Source organism: Heloderma suspectum, chromosome 2 (assembly GCF_057233095.1).
Source record: "Heloderma suspectum isolate Gila_16-S chromosome 2, 16-S_ref, whole genome shotgun sequence".
Lineage (NCBI taxonomy): Eukaryota > Metazoa > Chordata > Lepidosauria > Squamata > Helodermatidae > Heloderma > Heloderma suspectum.
This window is the reverse complement of record NC_139459.1, coordinates 176,992,308-177,010,481: the sequence shown is the minus strand read 5'-3', so window position 1 is coordinate 177,010,481 and position 18,174 is coordinate 176,992,308. Positions and strand designations below refer to the sequence as shown.

Genomic DNA, 18,174 nt, shown 5'->3' with positions numbered 1-18,174 from the left:
CCATGGTGGAATTCCCTGGGGGAAGGGGCATTAGTTAAGATGGTAAAGAGAAAAGGAGGAGGAGAATCTGTTGCTGCTAGCATAGGGCAGGGGAATTGCTAGGTACTTGAAAGATCAGGGGCACAGGCCCATGACACAAGTGTGTGTGTGTATGCAAATTTAGAATAACTAAAATGTATTCACAGTTCACCAAAGTTAGCAAAAAGAACAGTGAAATCAAATGCACCCCTCCCCACACACTAAATAGTGATAGAAAATAAAATATACCACACAGATTAAAGCCTCAGCATTCCCTGCATCTAGGGACCTCAACACCTAACTTGATTATCACTTTATGAACTTTGGTTTGAGTCTGAGAACAGCACATTTTGCCTGTGCCTAGCACAAAACCTCCTGGGCCAAACTATCTGAAATTTTGCAGGTGGGATGTCCTCCAGGGGAGCTGTGCGTCCCCCAGCTTTCATGCACTTCTCTGCAACCAGTGAAACGTTATAGCTTTTTGCTTTGAGAGATTTCCTTGAAAATGTCAAATTTCACCTGCACCTTGCACAAAAACTAGCGGGCCAAACTGTCTGAGATTTAGCAGGTGGGATGCCCTACAAGGGGGGTTGCACTCCCCAAATGTCATGCACTTCTGTGCAAGCAGTGGAAAGTTATAGCTCTTTGGTTTGAGAGTTTTTGTGGAAAAAATCAAATTTCACCGGCACCTAGCACAAAAACCGCAAGGTGAAATTAACTGAGATTTGGTAGGTGGACACCCCTCCAGGAGGGCTGAGAGTTCCCCAAAGTTCATGTATGTATCATGAAAAATTAAAAAATTATGTCCATTTTCGTTTTCCCATGCATGTCAATGGGAAAACGGCAAAAACGAGTGATTCGGATGTCTGAATCTTGCTTTGGGTTCGGATCCGAGTCAAAGTGGATGGGGTCTGAATTGGTCCACAGTGAAGTGGGGACTCTTCAGAAGGTCTGAAGCGGCATCCGAAACAAAGCAGGGGGCCCATGCACAGTCCTACAACAATCCCTCCTCATTCTACCATCCTCCAGCTACTCTTCATAAAAACAGATGTCTTGTTTTGTGCAACTCCCCTCTATCTCCTCCTTGTTATGCACAAGCTCTCATTATATCTTCCGCCCCATAACTTCACTTGTGCCAAGACTTCACCAGGATTCAGCCAGCGAGTCTGTTTTCAAAACTAGGGCTACGTTATGGCAAAACTAGTCTGAGCATGTACTAAATGCCTTTCCCTTACCACTGAAACAGATCTAGAGTTCATGCAAAATGAAAAAAACACAAATGGCAAAACATGCATCAGACTGAGATGAAAATCGTCCAAGGAATACAAATGTTATTGGTAGTTCCTTTTCAAAGAACATCAAAACATAAAGGCAGATACCACAAAAGACTCTGCACCTATTTTTCTGACATTGGGTAGGTGTAATCCCCTCCTAAGGGGCTACTATGCCAGCAATTATCATCCAATTTTGACCAAGAGAGAAAAGTCACAATGTTATAATTTCCAAACTGCTGAATTGGGGTCTGAGGTGGGAGTGGGGGTGGGTGCATACTTCTACTGAATGTAGATATGTATATACATATGTATATGTATACACACCCATGTGCCCGTGCACTCACACACACATATATACACAAGACGAGTACACTGATCCCCCTGGTTCAACTCAGACATCTTTCTCTCTCTCTCTCCCTCTCTCTCTCTCATGCACATTTGTGTATGGGGCTGTGCCCTGGATCTTTTGCCCTAGTAACACCCCTGGATAAAGCCCTGGTAGATCTGCAAATATCAAAGGAGCAGGAGCCTCCTTTGGCTGAACCAGTCATTCCTGCCCATTGAGCAACCACATGCTGATGAACTGCTAATTAACTTATTTTTCAAAGCCTTTGCTCTGAAACTCCAAACTCTGACGTTTGTTTGAAGTGAGACAGATGGGAGAGGAACGTGATTTCCAAGCGAGTAAGTGGACTTGGGACAGAAGGGCTTGGTAAATCTAAATAGTGAAGGAATAGGACCTTGGATGTAGATAGAATGTAGTGTGTTTTGTGACATGCTGAAAATACACAGTGGAGCAGGTCCCCTAGTAGGGCAACGGACCATCTTATGCCATTGAAAAGAGTCTGGGCCACAGAAAAAAAGCCCCAAATGGCATGGGACAGGTTACCCAAAAGACCTCCTTCTCCTGTACAAGCCTGCCCAGTTCTTGAGAACTTCTGGAGAGACCCTTCTATCAACACTGCTGCCTCCAGAGGCTGGTTTGGTGGCAACCCGAGAGAGGACCTTTTCAGTGGCTGCTCCCAGACTGTGGAACTCACTGCTCAGGGAGGCCAGGTTTGCTCTTTCTCTGCTGTCCTTCCACCAACAGGCAAAGACCACTTTATTTAAGCAGGCCTTTAGCCTGGAAGTGGGTCAGGTGGGTTTGGAGCTGTTTTTAATAATACTTTGTTCTGTAATTGTTATGTTTCTAACTGTATTTTAATGTATTTTTTTTAATCAGTTTAAATTGTTTCTGTAAGCTGCCTTGAGTGCCATTTTTTGGTAGAAAGGCAAGGTACAAATGAAATACAATAAAATTAAATCTAAAAATAAATAAAGAGAAATAATTGATATGAAAGCTTGTATGGTTGGGTGGTGGAGGCTGCCCTTGATGCAGGAAATGTGCCTCGTGCTCTGAGCGAATGTTATGATGTTTCCTATCCCTTGCAGGTGAGTCCATTTGCACCATGGAGACTGAAAATCAGGAGCAAACAGAGGCATTTGACAGCACCCCTTGGCCTGCCGCTTCCCTCCCTGACTGGATGTCTGGCTTATCTGACCACCTTTCTCTGTCCAGGATCTCCATCCCTGGCACCCATGACTCCATGAGCCTGTTTGGGGGCTCAAAGATCCGCTGCCAGAGCTGGGCCCTTGAGGCTCAGCTTGCTGCCGGCGTGCGCTTCCTGGACATCCGCTGTAAGCTCCAAGGTGGCCATTTCCTGATCTACCATGTCAACACTTTCCAGGAGGCCACCTTTTCGGATGTCCTGAAAGACACCTTGAGCTTCCTCAAGGAGCACCCACGGGAGACAGTGCTTATGAGGGTCAGAGAAGAGCTCCCAATCATTCCCAGTGCAGATTTTGCCCCCCGTTTGCGGCGTTATTTGGATGAAGAAGCCGAGGGCCAGGTTTGGGCAGCAGAGGCCATTCCCACCTTAGGCCAGGCCCGGGGGAAGGTTGTCATCTTGGAGGAACTAGAAAAAGAAGTGCTGGGAGTGCCGTACGAGGCGCTGAGTGTCAGTGACGCTTGGCATGTTCTTTCTTCCGAGCGCAAATGGGACCAGGTTAAGGAGCACCTTGGCATGGCAAACACTGGTGACCCAGCTCTCTTGCACCTTACCTTTTGCTCTGGTAATGGGCTCTTCACTAACCCGGAGGAACTGGCCAAAGACATCAACCAGCGCTGTTACGAATACCTGAGGGCTCAGGCTAGGCAAGTGGTGCGCTGGGGTGTGATGATTATGGATTTTCCTGGCTCCGGACTGATCCGAACCATTGTGGAAAGTAACTTTGAAATAGGGAGCGGCTGCACAACCACAGAGAGTTTGTGATGAGACAAAGCCAGAGGAGGAATGGCATTTCCAGGGTAGCTGCCAAGTTAGCGACTAGCTTTTGTTAAGAGAGGTAGAGAAGGTCAAGTAGCGGAGGCTAGTGGGTCCGATTTCGGTGGGGCTGTGAATCCATTCTGGGTTTCAGTCAGAACCTGCCAGAACTCCAAAGCAGCTATCAAAGGTGCCAAACCTATTCTGGGGATAGGGGGTCAGCATCTTGGATAGCTCTTTTAGGGTTCTGGCTGGTTCTGACTGAAACTCAGAATAGATTCACAGTCCCACTGAAATCGGAGACACCAGACTCCAGTGCATTCAAGCCTGTCTGGAAGTGACATTCTCTGATATGGAGGTCCCGCTCCATAATCACAGATATGTAGGGGGTGGGCTGTGATTACCCAACAGTATCCAGAACCACCCTGTTCCATAGAATCCTAAAGTTGGAAAGACCTCAAAGATTATCTAGCCAGCACAGAAAAACCACTGCTATAGCATCCCTGATAGGTGGCCACCCAGTCACTGCTTAAAAATCTCTAACGAAGCAGAGTCTGCCATCTTCTGAGGCCATCTGTTCAATTGTTTTATTTATTTATTACATTTATATCTCGCCTTTCCTCCAAGGAGCCAAAGGTGGCATACATGATCCTCCTCCTCCTCTCCATTTTATCCTCACAACGAGCTTCTCCACACGAGTCTTTTAATTGGCTGTTAATCTGCTGTATGTAACTGAGATCTGAGCACTACATGCAGAGCGTTTCCTTTCCTGCCTTTCTGCTGCATATGCTCTAGGTGGTACTGTGTGGTATAGAAAAGTAGTGCAGAAACACAAGTGAAAAAAGGGTTTTCTTTTGCTGTTACAATTAAATGCCACATTTTCCCTGCTCTAAAAACAGTAGCTGAAAGTGCTTTTTAGATATAGACTGGAGGGTCACAAAACCATCTAAAGAACCCATAAACAACCGTGAGTAGGGAATGACGAGCATACTGTCAGGAGTGTTTCTGAGCGCAGGATGGTAGTTCGGATTCTGAAGAAGAACTGCCAGACATGGGGGGAGGTATTTTCCCAGGCTAGTCCAGACATGGTCAGGCAGGCTTCTTAGGTTTCAAAGGTCCAGCTGGAGGAGGTGGGTCCCTCTTCACCCACCCAGGAGAGATAGCGAACAGGGAGAAGCGGGGTTTGGGGAGGCTGAATTAATAGATGCCAGGCGCAGATGCAGAGGTAAGAGGGAGAAGGCCGGGGCGGAACTTAGACGGTCTACCTGATTGGCCTTGCGTGAACAGCGGCGCCTAGAAACCTCACGAGAGAGACAGAGACCTCCCCCCACCCCTTAAGTTAGGCTAGTGAGACCGCTTTCAAATTGTGGGCAACTTTTGTAGCCATCTTTTGAACCCCCTGAAGGCATTTCCTTGTAGACTGAGAGTTTCTGAGAATTTGCATTTGTATGGATTATGGATTAAAAGCCATAGATTGAAGCCTCTTGTCTGTGTTTGATCTGGCGTTTGAAGTTCAGTGGGGGCAAAAGGAAACCTGACACATACAATAAATGCCTCATGTAGAAAAGCCCCACAAAAGCTCAGCCTGTGAGAGAAGTTATGCTGACAGTCAGTGACTGGCCCAAAGTCACTCAGTGAGCTTAATGGGCAAGTGGCAGTGGATACCGGTGGCCAAACTGATTGGTGGGGTGGAGGGTAGGTCAGCAGAACTGGATTCAAGAGATCACCAGAGGTGGAGCCAAGAGGGTCACCGTAGGCGGAAAAATCTTTGAATCCCCAACAGTTGGCAACCCATACCGCAGAGAGAAAGAACTGAGGCAAGTGAATTTTATGTTTGTACAGGCAAATGAGGGGGTGGGGAAATCACAGAGCCACACAAAAGCACTCCTTTTGACCCACGTTCTCTTGTTCTGGCAACAAGTTGAGTTGAGCAGGGGGTTCCTGCACTGAGCAGGGGGTTGGACTCGATGGCCTTGTAGGGCGCTTCCAACCCTACTATTCTATGATTCTATGAACTTCCATTCCACAGAGAATCGTGAGTGAACAGTGGGGAATCGCGGAGACACACAACCACACAAAATCATGATGGTGCCACCGCTAATGACGATATCCTCGGAGGCACATAGCCAGGGCCAGCTCAAGGCCATGGTGGGCCCCGAGGCTAGCCATCTGCAGCGAGCCTCCTACTCTGCCCCCGATACCGACCCCCCCCCCCAATTTCTTCCATGGTAGAAAACTGAAAAACAAACACAACCTTCCCCTTTTACAGCATACAGCACACAGGCACAGAAACACCCTGGGAGAACCAGACTGACTCGCTGCCTGATTTAGACGCCATAGCCAAACATAGAACACACACACAGCCAGTGCTGGCCCAGGACATCTTTCTGCCTGAGGAGGACCAGCAAATGCCTCTCATTACTCACTGGATGATCTGGGCTAGTCACTACCTCTTAGCCTAATCTGCCGCCGCTGCTACCTCGCTGCTGCGCTCTGTCTGTCTCCTCTTTCCCGTGCAGGCTCTGGCGGTGACTGAGATGGGGTGATTTGTTTTTGAAGGAGACTGACTGGCTGAGGGCTGGCGAAGCAACCAATCCATTTTCGCTTTCTGGGTCACAGCCAGAGGGCGCTCTTGAGCAGATGCAGCTTTCGACCAGACGATGCACAAGCCGCCCAGGCCCCTCCCTGAAAACCACTCTTCTGACTACAGGGGAAAAACTGGCGAAACAACCAATCCATTTTCGCTTTCTGGGTCACAGCCAGAGGGCGCTCTTGAGCAGATGCAGCTTTCGACCAGACGATGCACAAGCCGCCCAGGCCCCTCCCTGAAAACCACTCTTCTGACTACAGGGGAAAAACTGGCGAAACAACCAATCCATTTTCGCTTTCTGGGTCACAGCCAGAGGGCGCTCTTGAGCAGATGCAGCTTTCGACCAGACGATGCACAAGCCGCCCAGGCCCCTCCCTGAAAACCACTCTTCTGACTACAGGGGAAAAACCTGTGGTTCATGGGGGAACCTTCTGAGCGTGTGCGGTTTATCACACATGCTCCATGTTCCCCCTAGCCCAAACAGGAAACAGAGCAATGAAGGATGGGCCCAGCACACTGTGCTGCCACTGCCGCTTTGAATTGCATTGTGCCGATGTGATTAAGGCCTGTCTGGGTGGAGGAGATGAGTATCGGGAGCAGGGTAGGCGGGGCTTGGGTTGGGCAGGGCTCCGCCGTGTTGGCCCCCAGCCAGCCTTGCGAGTGGGAACTAGAAGCTGGGTCTCTCCCCAGTCTTAGTCCAGCACTCTAACCACTACCTTAAAGACATTCTTAATGTTTAGTTGGATTAATTGCTTAATGCAATTTAGTTGCTTAATGTTTAATTCCCTCTCATGGTTTGGGCCCTACTGGAGCAACAGAGAACAGATTTGCTCCATTGTCTATGTGAAGATGGCTGCCATATTGCCTCTTAGTAATCTCCATGCTAAGCATACCCAATTCATTCAACCTTTCTTCTTTGAACTTGGTCTCCACTCTCCAGGTCCTTCACCAACATCGATGCTGGATTTTGGACACCTTCCACTTTTCTGATATCCTTCTCGGTTATCTATTACACTGTGTGGTGGGTCTGAGCAATGGTCTAGCTGGCTCAGGGTTCTGTTTTCGGACATTGGCTGTTGGCGTGAGGTTGGGCAAAGTGCTTTAGTCTTTGCGTTTCAGCCAGAAACATGGCCCAGTTGGATTTTAACTTGTGCAAGGCTTTCTCAAAACCTGTTTAAAAGACGACAATGCAGTATCCAGTCAACATGTCATTTGTACGGGGAGGTGGGGGGGGGGAGTGAAGAGATTCGCTTTCTTGTGATGATAGCTGTACTTCTGTTCATTGCTTTTCAAAAACAAGGGCAATCATGTTCTCCAGCCATATGGGTGTTGTGTGCAAATGCCAGCAGTAAGAGTTTTGCAGCCACCCAGAACTTGGAGTTTCCTGGGAGTCCGGATTCAATTGATATTTCTCCGATATCCCTGAATAAGGCCATTTGTTCTGACATTTTATTCATAAATGGCAATCAATGAGAGAGAAAAGGGACCCCCCCCCATGCTGTAGCTGCAGCGAGCTGGCAGGGCTTTGCCATAGATCTCTCCACCCCCCACCCCCCTATTTAGCATTGCTCTATTTATGTAGAATTCAGTGTAGATGTCTGTGGGCTGAGGCAGAAAGAAATGTCAATTTTTGTCATTTATTTTCAAGAATTACCCCTAAGAACATTAGCAACCCAAAAAGAAAATCAATTTTAGAAGTTTAGTATCAATACTAGGCACACAAGAGAAACCAGAACCCAATATAATAGTTTCCAAAACTTTTGTTTATGTTCAGAATTATGTTCCATGGGTTTGTGGGACAAACCTCTACATTCCAGTACAGACCAACAGTGCCATCTAGAGTATCTGGGATTTGGGAATTTTGTAGAAACTTCTGAATAGACAAATATCCTTAGATTTATCTCCAGTCCACTTTCTCAGTTTAATCCCTCCCTTTTTCTTTTTAAAATAGTTCAGATGGTCTGAACTGGCTAGCTCTTTTTAATGGTAGTTCAAAACGATTAAGAAGGTGGAAAAGGTCTCCAAGTAAATTTCGCATTGGTTACCTGGACCATAGAATCATAGAATCATAAAATACTAGGGTTGGAAGGGGACTATAAGACCGTCAAGTCCAACCCCTGCTCAATGCAGGAATCCAAGTCAGAGCACCCCTGACAGATGACTTTCCAGTCTCATCTTGAATGCCTCCAGTGTGGGAGAGCCCACCACCTCCCTAGGCAATTGGTTCCCTTGTCGTATTGCTCTAACAGTCCGGAAGTTTTTCCTGATGTTCAGCCGGAATCTGCCTTCCTGTAACTTGAGCCCATTATTCCGTGTCCTGCACTCTGGGATGATCAAGAAGAGATCATTTCCTCTCTGGCTTTCCTCTCTGTGATGAAGCTTCTTTCACCATTGGTTCACACTGCATGCCATCTAAGGAGGGAGGTGGACTTCCACTGAGCTCCGATTCCTATAAATATGTGCGTTATACGTCCATTACTTTGTCTCCTTTAGAAACAGATGAATCAGGTGACCAGGAATGCTCTGCATGGGACTAAAGCTCTTTCAGATCATTCTTTCTGCAAGGAACTCTGCACATGCTCTGAAACCCAAGACTCTACGCATTCAGGTAACTGTAACTAGCTAAGTTAGATTGACTTTGTAGTGTTATTTGAAAGTCTTTTCTGCCTTGTTTCCTTCCTTAGTTCTGCGGTATCAAAAAGCCCCTTCCCCCAAATAAACTTTTTGTATACTCTGACAGTTGGCTTCATTGGTTTAAAAAAAGTATTTCTCCAGAATGTCTTGCTAAAATCCTTCGCCATGTGCTAGACTGCACAGTTTAAAGCAACCCCCTGTGATCTAAGAGTATTATACAAGGCTCTGTTAAATTTTGTATTCTCCGTGCTTTGGGAAGATCTAAAGCTCCTTTAAAAAATATTTGTAAAGATGGGTTTAAGAGAGGGATCATTTTCAGTAGGGCCTAGAAGCCCCCTGCCAGTTAGTCTAGTGTTTTCCAGGCTAGATTCCTCCTGGATGGAGGTAACCTATCAAGATTATTTTCTGGGAAACCTTTACAAAAAGTCTTCTAGAAAGGAAAGACTTTCCCCCATGATCTGTAGTTGTTGTTTTTAGCATTTCTTTTCAACACACTTTAAAAAATCCTCACATCAGTTCTGTGGAAAAAGTTAGGCTGAGTGATTTCTAGAGAAGACATGTATTGTGCGCTCATGATTCCTCACTCATGGCAGTTTGCGGGTGCTTCACAAGATGGTGCCATCCTCCAGGGCCTCTCCCATGCTTTGCAACCACTACAGTGGGTTTTTTTCCCCCTCTGATGAGGAAAGTCTGGTATTTCTGTGAATAGTGGCATGAAACCTTGGTGTTCAGGGGCAATTCTGCTATACCACAGCGCCATCTAGTGGTTGTGTAATGGAACATATGGAAAGGCAGAGAAAGAAAAACCTGGGGAAAAACATGAAGAAAGGACCTGATCTTAATCCCACAAAGAATCCAGAACCAGAAGCCTTCATAAAGTAGTGGGTTAAAAGCCTCATGTAGAAAAGCTCAGAGAGAGAGAGAGAGAGAGAGAGAGAGAATGACTGTCCCAAAGTCACCCAGTGAGGGTAATGGCTGAGAGGGGTTTGAACCTGCTATGCAACACACCTCTTCTAACCCTTGAGAGAGCAAGACATTTTTCTCTCTGCCTAACTCATTCTTTTTCAGCAGCATGCTGAAGTTCCTTTGGGACTTCTGGAAGGAAACAAAAAAGCAGCTTGGGGATCTTCTCCATGTGGACCAAGAAACCCCTTAAATAGCTCCTGGATCAGAGTGTTCCCTCTCTGCCGGCATCATCAGCACCTCCTTGTATTTATGGATATCCAGAGTTTAGGAAGGGGACACGCCTTCCTCCTGTATTACCTCTAGATTTATATCTTCTTCGATAATCACGTTGATATTGAGAAGAGAACTTTGTTGCTGTAGCTTCTTGATCAACTAACTGAATGGCTCAACATATCAGACAAACGAGTGAGAAAATAAATCAGACACCCAACAGGTACGAAATTACAGTGTTTTCGGTCTTTATATTATTTCCAGAGCAGAAGAAAACATTGCTTTTTCTCCTGCAGGAGATGAGAGGTTGGACTATGCAGACTGAGAGCAATAGGCTTCAGTTGCTCCTGAGCCTCTCTCATATTAATTTCTGATCATTATCTGTTCTGGAAGGGAACACAGAGGAGAGGAGTTTGGTGTGCTAATGAGCGTTTCCTCCCCGCCCCTGGCCAATGCAGGGCTTACATTTGCACTGTGAATTTGACTGAAGCTAGAGCCACTGTAAGCCGAATTTGTGAAATGCGCTGCAAGATAACTAAGGCTTTATGTACACAGCCAAATAACAGTGGTGGAAAGGGAGTCACACCTGTGATTTCCCTCACCACTGGTGAGTAATATACTTCCAGGGGGAAGAGAAGCTGTTTGTACGACACCTGCCAAAGTCAGACCATCACTTTTAGTTCAATGCCTCCTCCGCACCCCGCAACACGAAACGTGCAGCATTTACTCAGCCATTCCAAACATCCTTTCCCAAAGAAATGTGTTTGTTGCACAGTGATTGCAGAAGACCTAGATGAGTTGTGTTTTCCAGTGTGGTAACATAGGAAGTGCCTTCTACCGAATCAGATGACTTGCCCTTCCAGCTCAATATTTTCTACAGCCTGCATCTGCTCTCCGGTGTTCCATGCAGGGGTCTCTTTTCCAGCCCTACTTGGAAATGTCAGGAATTAAACCTGGAGCCTTTTTCATGCAAAGCCTGTGCTCTGGCATTGAGGTGCAAGTAGTAACTTATGGCGGTGGGGATGGGGGCAGAATGGGGCTGTCCATGGAGATGGTGGGCAGCTGTGTCTTTTCTGGCAGCTGACCTAGGAGGACAGGAGCATGACACTGTAGGCACTGGGGACTGAAACATTCTCCCCACAGACAGGAGCAGTGAATGCAGCCTGTTGGGAACCATGATACTGCTCAGTCCAGGTTCTCTAAACCTGAATAGGATTGTGCCCTTAAGTGAAAAACAGGCTTGACCAGCTCTTGTCTGGACGTGCACCCGAGGGTTAACTGAATGGCTAGCAGCTGGGAAAGGCACAGCTCATTCCCCCTCCCAGCTGTTGAATGCGTTAATGCAGAGGGCCGGGTGAAAAAAGAGACCGAAGCGAGCACCCTGTAGGTCTGACTGAGGCAGAGCTTGGACTGAGAAAAGAGACAAAGAGTGGGCTGAATTACTCTGCAAGAATCTGAAGATGCTGGCAGCACCCCCACCCCCAGAAATCTGGCAGTGGGGGCAGTGTCTGTTGCAGTGGGTTTAAGCTGTGAACCTCCACCTATAATCAACCTCCATATTGGAAAATCAAACACAAAAGTTACAAAATTAATTGGGATCAATAGTGCCGGCGGAGGTGGCCTTCACCGTGTCCCCCTTTCCATGGCAGCCCCTCCAATCCCCTGAAAATGCTACACAGAGAGTCAGGAGACCCAGATGAATGGGGTGAGCTGTGAAGGGGGGAGAGGGGGGACCCCCGAAGGCAGGCGGGGGACCTTTCACGAGCAGAGCTCTTTCCTCTCGAAGAATACAGATCCAATTCAGTAGCTTTCTGGATACTTGGCACACTCCCTTCATCTTTCAGAACAGGAGAATTGCTGTGCTGGATCAGGAGAAAGGTCTGTCTAGTCCATTCTGCTTGCATAGTGGCCAACCAGATGCCTGTGGGAAGCATACAAGCAGGACGTGAGCACAACTATAGCACCCTCCTGCTCATATTCCCCAGCAACTGGTACTGAGGGGCATACTGCCTCTGAAACCCAAGGTGGTATCATCATCATCATTTCTATGCCACCCCATAGCCAAAGCTCTCTGGGAGGTTTACAGAAGTTAAAACATTAAATACAATGTAAAAAGTTTAAAAGACATTTACATAAAAGCACACAGACGATATACACAAACAACATATAACTAAAAACAACACTGAACTGTCAGTCATAACTAAAGACACATCCAGGACCGACTAAAACTCATCATGTGCTGCCGGGGAAAAGAGATAGGTCTCTACCTGGCGCTGAAAAGTTAATAATGTTGGCGCCAGGCAGACTTCATCAGGGAGCTTGTTCCACAGATGGGGGGGCCACCACTGAGAAGGCCCTATCCCTCGTTGCTGCCTTCTGAGCTTCCCTTGGAGGGGGCACTCGGAGGAGGACCTTAGATGCTGAACATAGAGTATGGGTAGGTTCGTTTCGGGAGAGATGTGCTGTCAGGTGTTGTGGTCCCAAGCTTCTAGGGATTTATAGGTTAAAACCAGCACCTTGAATTGAGCTTGGAAGCATATAGGCAGCCAGTGCAAGCAGGCCAAAGTCGGCTTGCGTTGTCCAGAGCCCTGTCCAGATAGAGGACTAGCTGGGCCACCAACTGAAGCTGGTAGAAGGCACTCTGTGCCACTGAATCCACCTGAGCCTCAAGTGACAATGATGACTCCAGGAGAACTCCCAAGCTATGAACCTGCTCCTTCGGGGGGCGTGCATCCTCATCCAGAACTAGGGATGGCGGAGAATTCCGCCACGGGCCCCAATGAAGCCGGATTCCAAAGAATCCGTCCTCCGGAGTCCATGGTGGAATGGGGCACTCACCTCTGCCTCCCTCTGGAATCCGTTTGGGCCGGCTCCTCCATGCAGCAATCCTGTAGAGCCGGCTGCCGACTCTGTATTGCTGGTGATACGGCCGGCTGCCATTGCCGTGCCGTATTGCTGGGCTAACTCCTGACGCAAATGGCATCTACTACACCATTTGCGGCCGTAAAGCTGTTAAGTTAACCTAAATGCAGCCATTTACAGCTGGATTTAGGTTAATCTAACAGCTTTACGGCCGCAAATGGCATCCACTACGCCATTTGCGTCCCTGTTTTTTCACACAATAGGCTACGCAAATATCTACATAAATATAATCTGTGTAGCCTATCACATGAAAAAACAGGGATGCAAATGGCGTAGCGGATGCCATTTGTGGCCCTAAAGCTGTTAGATTAACCAAAATGCAGGGATAAATGGCTGCATTTAGGTTAACCTAACAGCTTTACGGCTGCAAATGGCGTAGTGGATGCCATTTGCTTCCGGAGCTAGCCCAGTGATACGGCATGGCAGTGGTGGCTGGCTGTATCGCCAGCGATGTGGACCTGGCGGCCGGCTCTGCAGGATTGCCGCAGAGCGGAGCCGGCCCTGACGGATTCTGGGGGGAGGGATGGATCGCCTCCCCCCAAGGGTGGATTCCCACCCAGACCAGCTGGTAGGGAATCCGCTCATCCCTATCCAGAACAGATTGTGCACCCTCCATCTGGTCAGCAGAACCACCCACCAACAGCATTTCAGTCTTGTCTGAATTGAGTTCCAGTTTGTTAGTCCTCATCCAGTCCATTGCCGCAGCCAGGCACCAATTTAGCACATCCACAGCCTCACCTGAAGAAGATAAAAAGGAGAAATAGAACTGCGTGTCATCAGCATACTGATGACAGAGCACTCCAAAACTCTGGTTGACTGTACTCAATGGTTTCATGTAGATGTTGAACAGCATAGGGGACAAAACTGACCCCTGTGGTACCCCCATATTGGAGAATCCATGGGGCTGATATACTGTATATAGCCATCATGGCTAGTAGCCATTGATAGCCCTACTCTCCATGCATTTGTCTAATCCCCTTTTAAAGCCATCCACCATCACTACATTTTATGGCACAAATGCTATAGTTTAGCTACACACTGTGAAAAAGGAACTTCCTTTTATCTGTCCTGAATCTCCCATCGTTCAGCCTCATTGGATGACTCCAGGGTCTAGTATTCTGAGAGAGAGAGAAAACCCTTTCCCCACGCACTTTCTGTACACCCCACGTTCTTTTATATACTTCTATTACAGGGGCATCAAACACCTTTCAACCCAAGGGCTGAATCCAAATTCGGAGAAACTCTTGGGGGCTGGTAGGTGGGGTCAAAGGCAAAGGAGTGTGTGTGTGTGTGTGTGTGTGTGTGTGTGTGGAGGAGGGAAGGCAGAACGGGTGGGGACAGAAATGCAAATCATGCCAGCATATTGTAGCTTGCTTACTGCCCCTAATGAAGCCTTAGTTGAGGTATTTCAACCTTTAGAAAGGGGAAAAAGCTGCACAAAAGTCAGGAAACCTCCAAACCATCGGTGGTTGTGGGATAGGGGGTGGGGCCAGGGGAAAGGAGTGGGGCCATCTGGGGAGCCATGGAGGGCTAGATTTAGCTGCCAGGCCTGTGGTCCCCCCACCCCCATAATCTCCTCCCTTGCTCATCTATTTCCTAAGCTAAATAGCCCCAACTGTTACAACCTTTCCTCATAGGGGAGTTGCTGCACACATTTGATCATTTTGGTTGCCCTTTTCTGCACCTCTTCCAGCTCCACAATATCCATTTTGAGGTGTCGTGACCAGAACTGTACACAGTATTTGGAGTGTGGTTGCACCCCAGATTTCTGTAAAGGTCTCGGAAGTTTGATTTTTGATTCCTTTCCTTTGCCTGCTGCACTCTGCTAACATTTGTCCTGTCTTTGTTTTATCCTTACTTTCTTTCCCATGCAGATTAAAACACACAACATACTAGCCGGACTATCTGACTGTGGAATGGAGAATGGAGACAAGACAGAATAAGAGTATGGAGACTGATTTTGTTTTCCTGGGATTCAGCACCAATGGAACTTTGCAGTTCATCTTTTTTGCCTTATTCTTTCTCATTCTTCTCATCACCCTATCAGGACACTTGGCTATTGTGGTCATAACCTTAGCTGATCCTGCCCTCCACACCCCCATGTATTTCTTCCTGCGCAACCTGTCTTTCGTCGAGATCTGCTACACTCTAGTAATTGTGCCCAAAATGTTGGCCAATTTCTTGGCCAAGAGCGGAAGAATCTCCCTGATTGCATGTGCCACACAGATGTATTTCTTCATTGCCTTTGGGGGTGTTGAGTGCTTTCTGTTGGTTGTGATGGCCTATGACAGGTATGTGGCCATCTGCAACCCACTGCGCTACACTCTCATCATGAGCAGGAATCTCTGTGTGCAACTGTTGGCAGTAGCCTATGTCAGCGCATTCACAATCTCACTGGGACTCACCACTCTGATTTTCAGTCTTCCCTTCTGTGGCTCCCACAACATCAACCACTTCTTCTGTGATATCCCACCTGTACTGTTCCTGGTGTGCAGCGACACACATACCAATGAGGTGGTGGTGTTCCTCGTCTGCATGACAAACTTGCTTGTGCCGTTCCTGCTCATTCTGGTTTCCTATGTATTCATTGCCCATTCCATCCTCAGGATCAAGTGCTCTGAAGGCCGGAAAAAGGCCTTCTCGACCTGTGTTGCTCACCTGATTGTGGCCATGCTCCACTATGGCTGTGCCATCTTCATCTATATCCGTCCTAAGGCCAGCTACTCCCTGGATGAGGACAAGGTGGTCTCTTTGATCTACACCAACATCACGCCCATGCTTTACCCCATAATTTACAGCCTGAGGAACAAGGAAGTCAAGGGAGCACTCAAGAGAGTATGGGAAAGGAAATTTGTTTCCATGGAAACATAGCAGTAGTAGTACACCTGAAGCCTAGTTTTTCAGAAGTGACTAGGGTTGGCAACTGGTTTTTGGACCATTTACTAAAGAAGCACAGGACAAGCCTGGTCTACTCCCCCCCTGCCATTTCTGGTTGTTGTATGCCATAGGTTAGAGGTACAGAACCCCTCAGCCCTGAGGTCTAATCTGGTTTATCAGTCTCCCTAATCTGGCCCTTGGACCATCATGGAGGAATTGCCTCTGGGAGGAATTCCCACTGTTATCTCTGATCTGAGATCTGAGATAACAGTGGGGATGCAGGCTGGCCAAATTGCTTTGCATGGTGCTCCACCAACCCAGGGATTCAGCCAGTGCTCAGTGCCAGTCAAGACCCTTTCTCTGTGCTGGGAGAGGCATGGAGCTCCATGACTCTCCCAGCATAGAAAAAAGCTAAAATGGCTGGGCGGCATGGGAGAAGCAGGGGGATGACATCAGTGGTCATAGCCATGCTCACCCAGTAGACACCATTTGCACTTATCTCTGCCCACAGACCCACTACAAAGTCCAAACCACTGGACTCAACTACTGAACTCGCCAAAAAATGCTGTGTTCTACCCCAAGCATCACTCCTGGACTCAAAGGGCTCCATTTCCCAGGCCCGCCCCAATACCAACAATTTTTGATTTCCAGAGTCAGCAGTCCTAGGCTAATGTGACACAGGGTTTTGTGTCACTAGGGGGGTGTCTCCATGAGCGACTTACTCTAAGCTGGCTGTGTTTGGACATCATTAGGGATACATGACATTGTGGTCATTCAGCAGCTGCTCTGGAGTTTTGTGCTGAAAAACCAGTTCTTCTGACACTACTTTTAGTCCGATTGTTTTCCTTAATTCGCTTTCTCTGCTCTTCTGTTGTGATGTGCACACTGTCCGCATTTACTCCAGCATGATACCCCTGCAGAGGGGTGAGTCTTTCACCTCACTGACCCCAGTCAAAGGGTATTTCCCCAATGTTTTCCCCGCCTGTGTTTCCCCACTGCTTCTGCCATTTCAGGGCTGTCTGTCAGAGAACTGGGCACCCTCTAACTTCTTTTAAAAAATTAAAGTGGTAAACCGAAAGAGCGCTTTTGTTGGCAGTCCCTACATCTCCCCCCATCTCACTCAGTATGTCACTATCTCGCATTTGTCCAGCAATACCCATATTTCCTATCTCACTACCTCACTATGCCACTATTCAGGACCATAGCTATTGCTGGACAAATGCATGAGAGTGGCCTAGTGACATTGAAAACCCCTTTGTAGGTGTGATTTTTTAAACTTCTTCCTTTCTGGATGGAAGATTTCTTTCATGTCTCTATGCCTCTATCACGCAATTGCACTATCGCGCGATTGTGCTATCAAGCAATTGCGCGACAGAGCAAATGCGTGATAGAGGCATAGAGGTGTGAAAGAAATCTCCCATCCAGAAAGGAAGAAGTGAAAAAGGCACACCTACGAAGGGGTTTTCAGTGTCACTAGGTCGCTATCACGCATTTGTCCAGCAATAGCCATGCCCCATATCTCTCAGGTCACAAATGAGAAGGGGAGCGAGATGACCCAAGCTACGAAGAGGAATTCAGAGTATCTCAGCAAACTCAGGCATCCCTAGTTCTCCCGTCCCTAACAGATTCTCTTCAGACCTTCCCTGTGAACATGGGGAGGATGGGAGGGGGAGGGCATAGGGCTGGCACGTGCATCCCCCTATCACCGCAACTGTTACAATTTTTAAAACCTGAATAGTTTAAGGAAGTTGTTAAAAGCAACAAGATTGGAATAGCTGATGGCATTGCAGCCACATGCAGCAGCACATTTTAACTCATTTTTTTTAATGGGTGCATCTTGGGTCTTTAAAAATGGGTCCATCTTTAAAAATGGGTCCATCTTTTTAACAATGGGTGCATCATGTTTTAAAAATGGGTGCATCTTGCTGTGTCACATTTTGTTTTGCACCTACACGTCATTAGTTTCACACAGGCAGTGGACAAAAGAGAAAGCTGTGTTGCTCTTCTCTGGACGTCCTCCAGTTAATCAATGTCCTTAAAATGTGGTGCGCAGAACTGGACACTGTACCCCGCAAATGTGGCTGGACTAACCCAGCAAAGAATGGAACGATCATTCCCCGTAACTGTGCTTTTTTCAATGCAGCCTAAGATTGCATTAGCTCTTTAAGCAGCCACATTGCACTGCTGGCTCATATGCAGCTTGTGATCCACTAACACACCTTTCTCTATGTACTGCTGCCAAGCCAGGTTTTCCCCATCCTATACTTATATGGTGGGTTTTTTGTATTTAAATACCTGACAGTTAGGTTCTGCTGAATTTCATCTCATGAGTTTCAAGCCAGTGCTCCAGCCTGTCCAGCTCCTTTTGAATCTTGATTCT

At 47.4% G+C, this 18,174-nt stretch overlaps 1 protein-coding gene across 1 annotated transcript; it reads left to right on the top strand.

The window, feature by feature from the left end:
- The first annotated feature begins 6,667 nt into the window (after positions 1-6,667).
- LOC146353426 (olfactory receptor 10Q1-like) lies at positions 6,668-16,869 on the top strand. The gene is made up of 4 exons (XM_084832247.1): positions 6,668-6,786; positions 8,679-8,793; positions 9,891-10,218; positions 14,792-16,869. The coding sequence occupies exon 4, from the start codon at positions 14,841-14,843 to the stop codon at positions 15,786-15,788; it is 948 nt and encodes a 315-aa protein (XP_084688373.1). The 5' UTR covers positions 6,668-6,786; positions 8,679-8,793; positions 9,891-10,218; positions 14,792-14,840; the 3' UTR covers positions 15,789-16,869.
- The last annotated feature ends 1,305 nt before the right edge of the window (positions 16,870-18,174 follow it).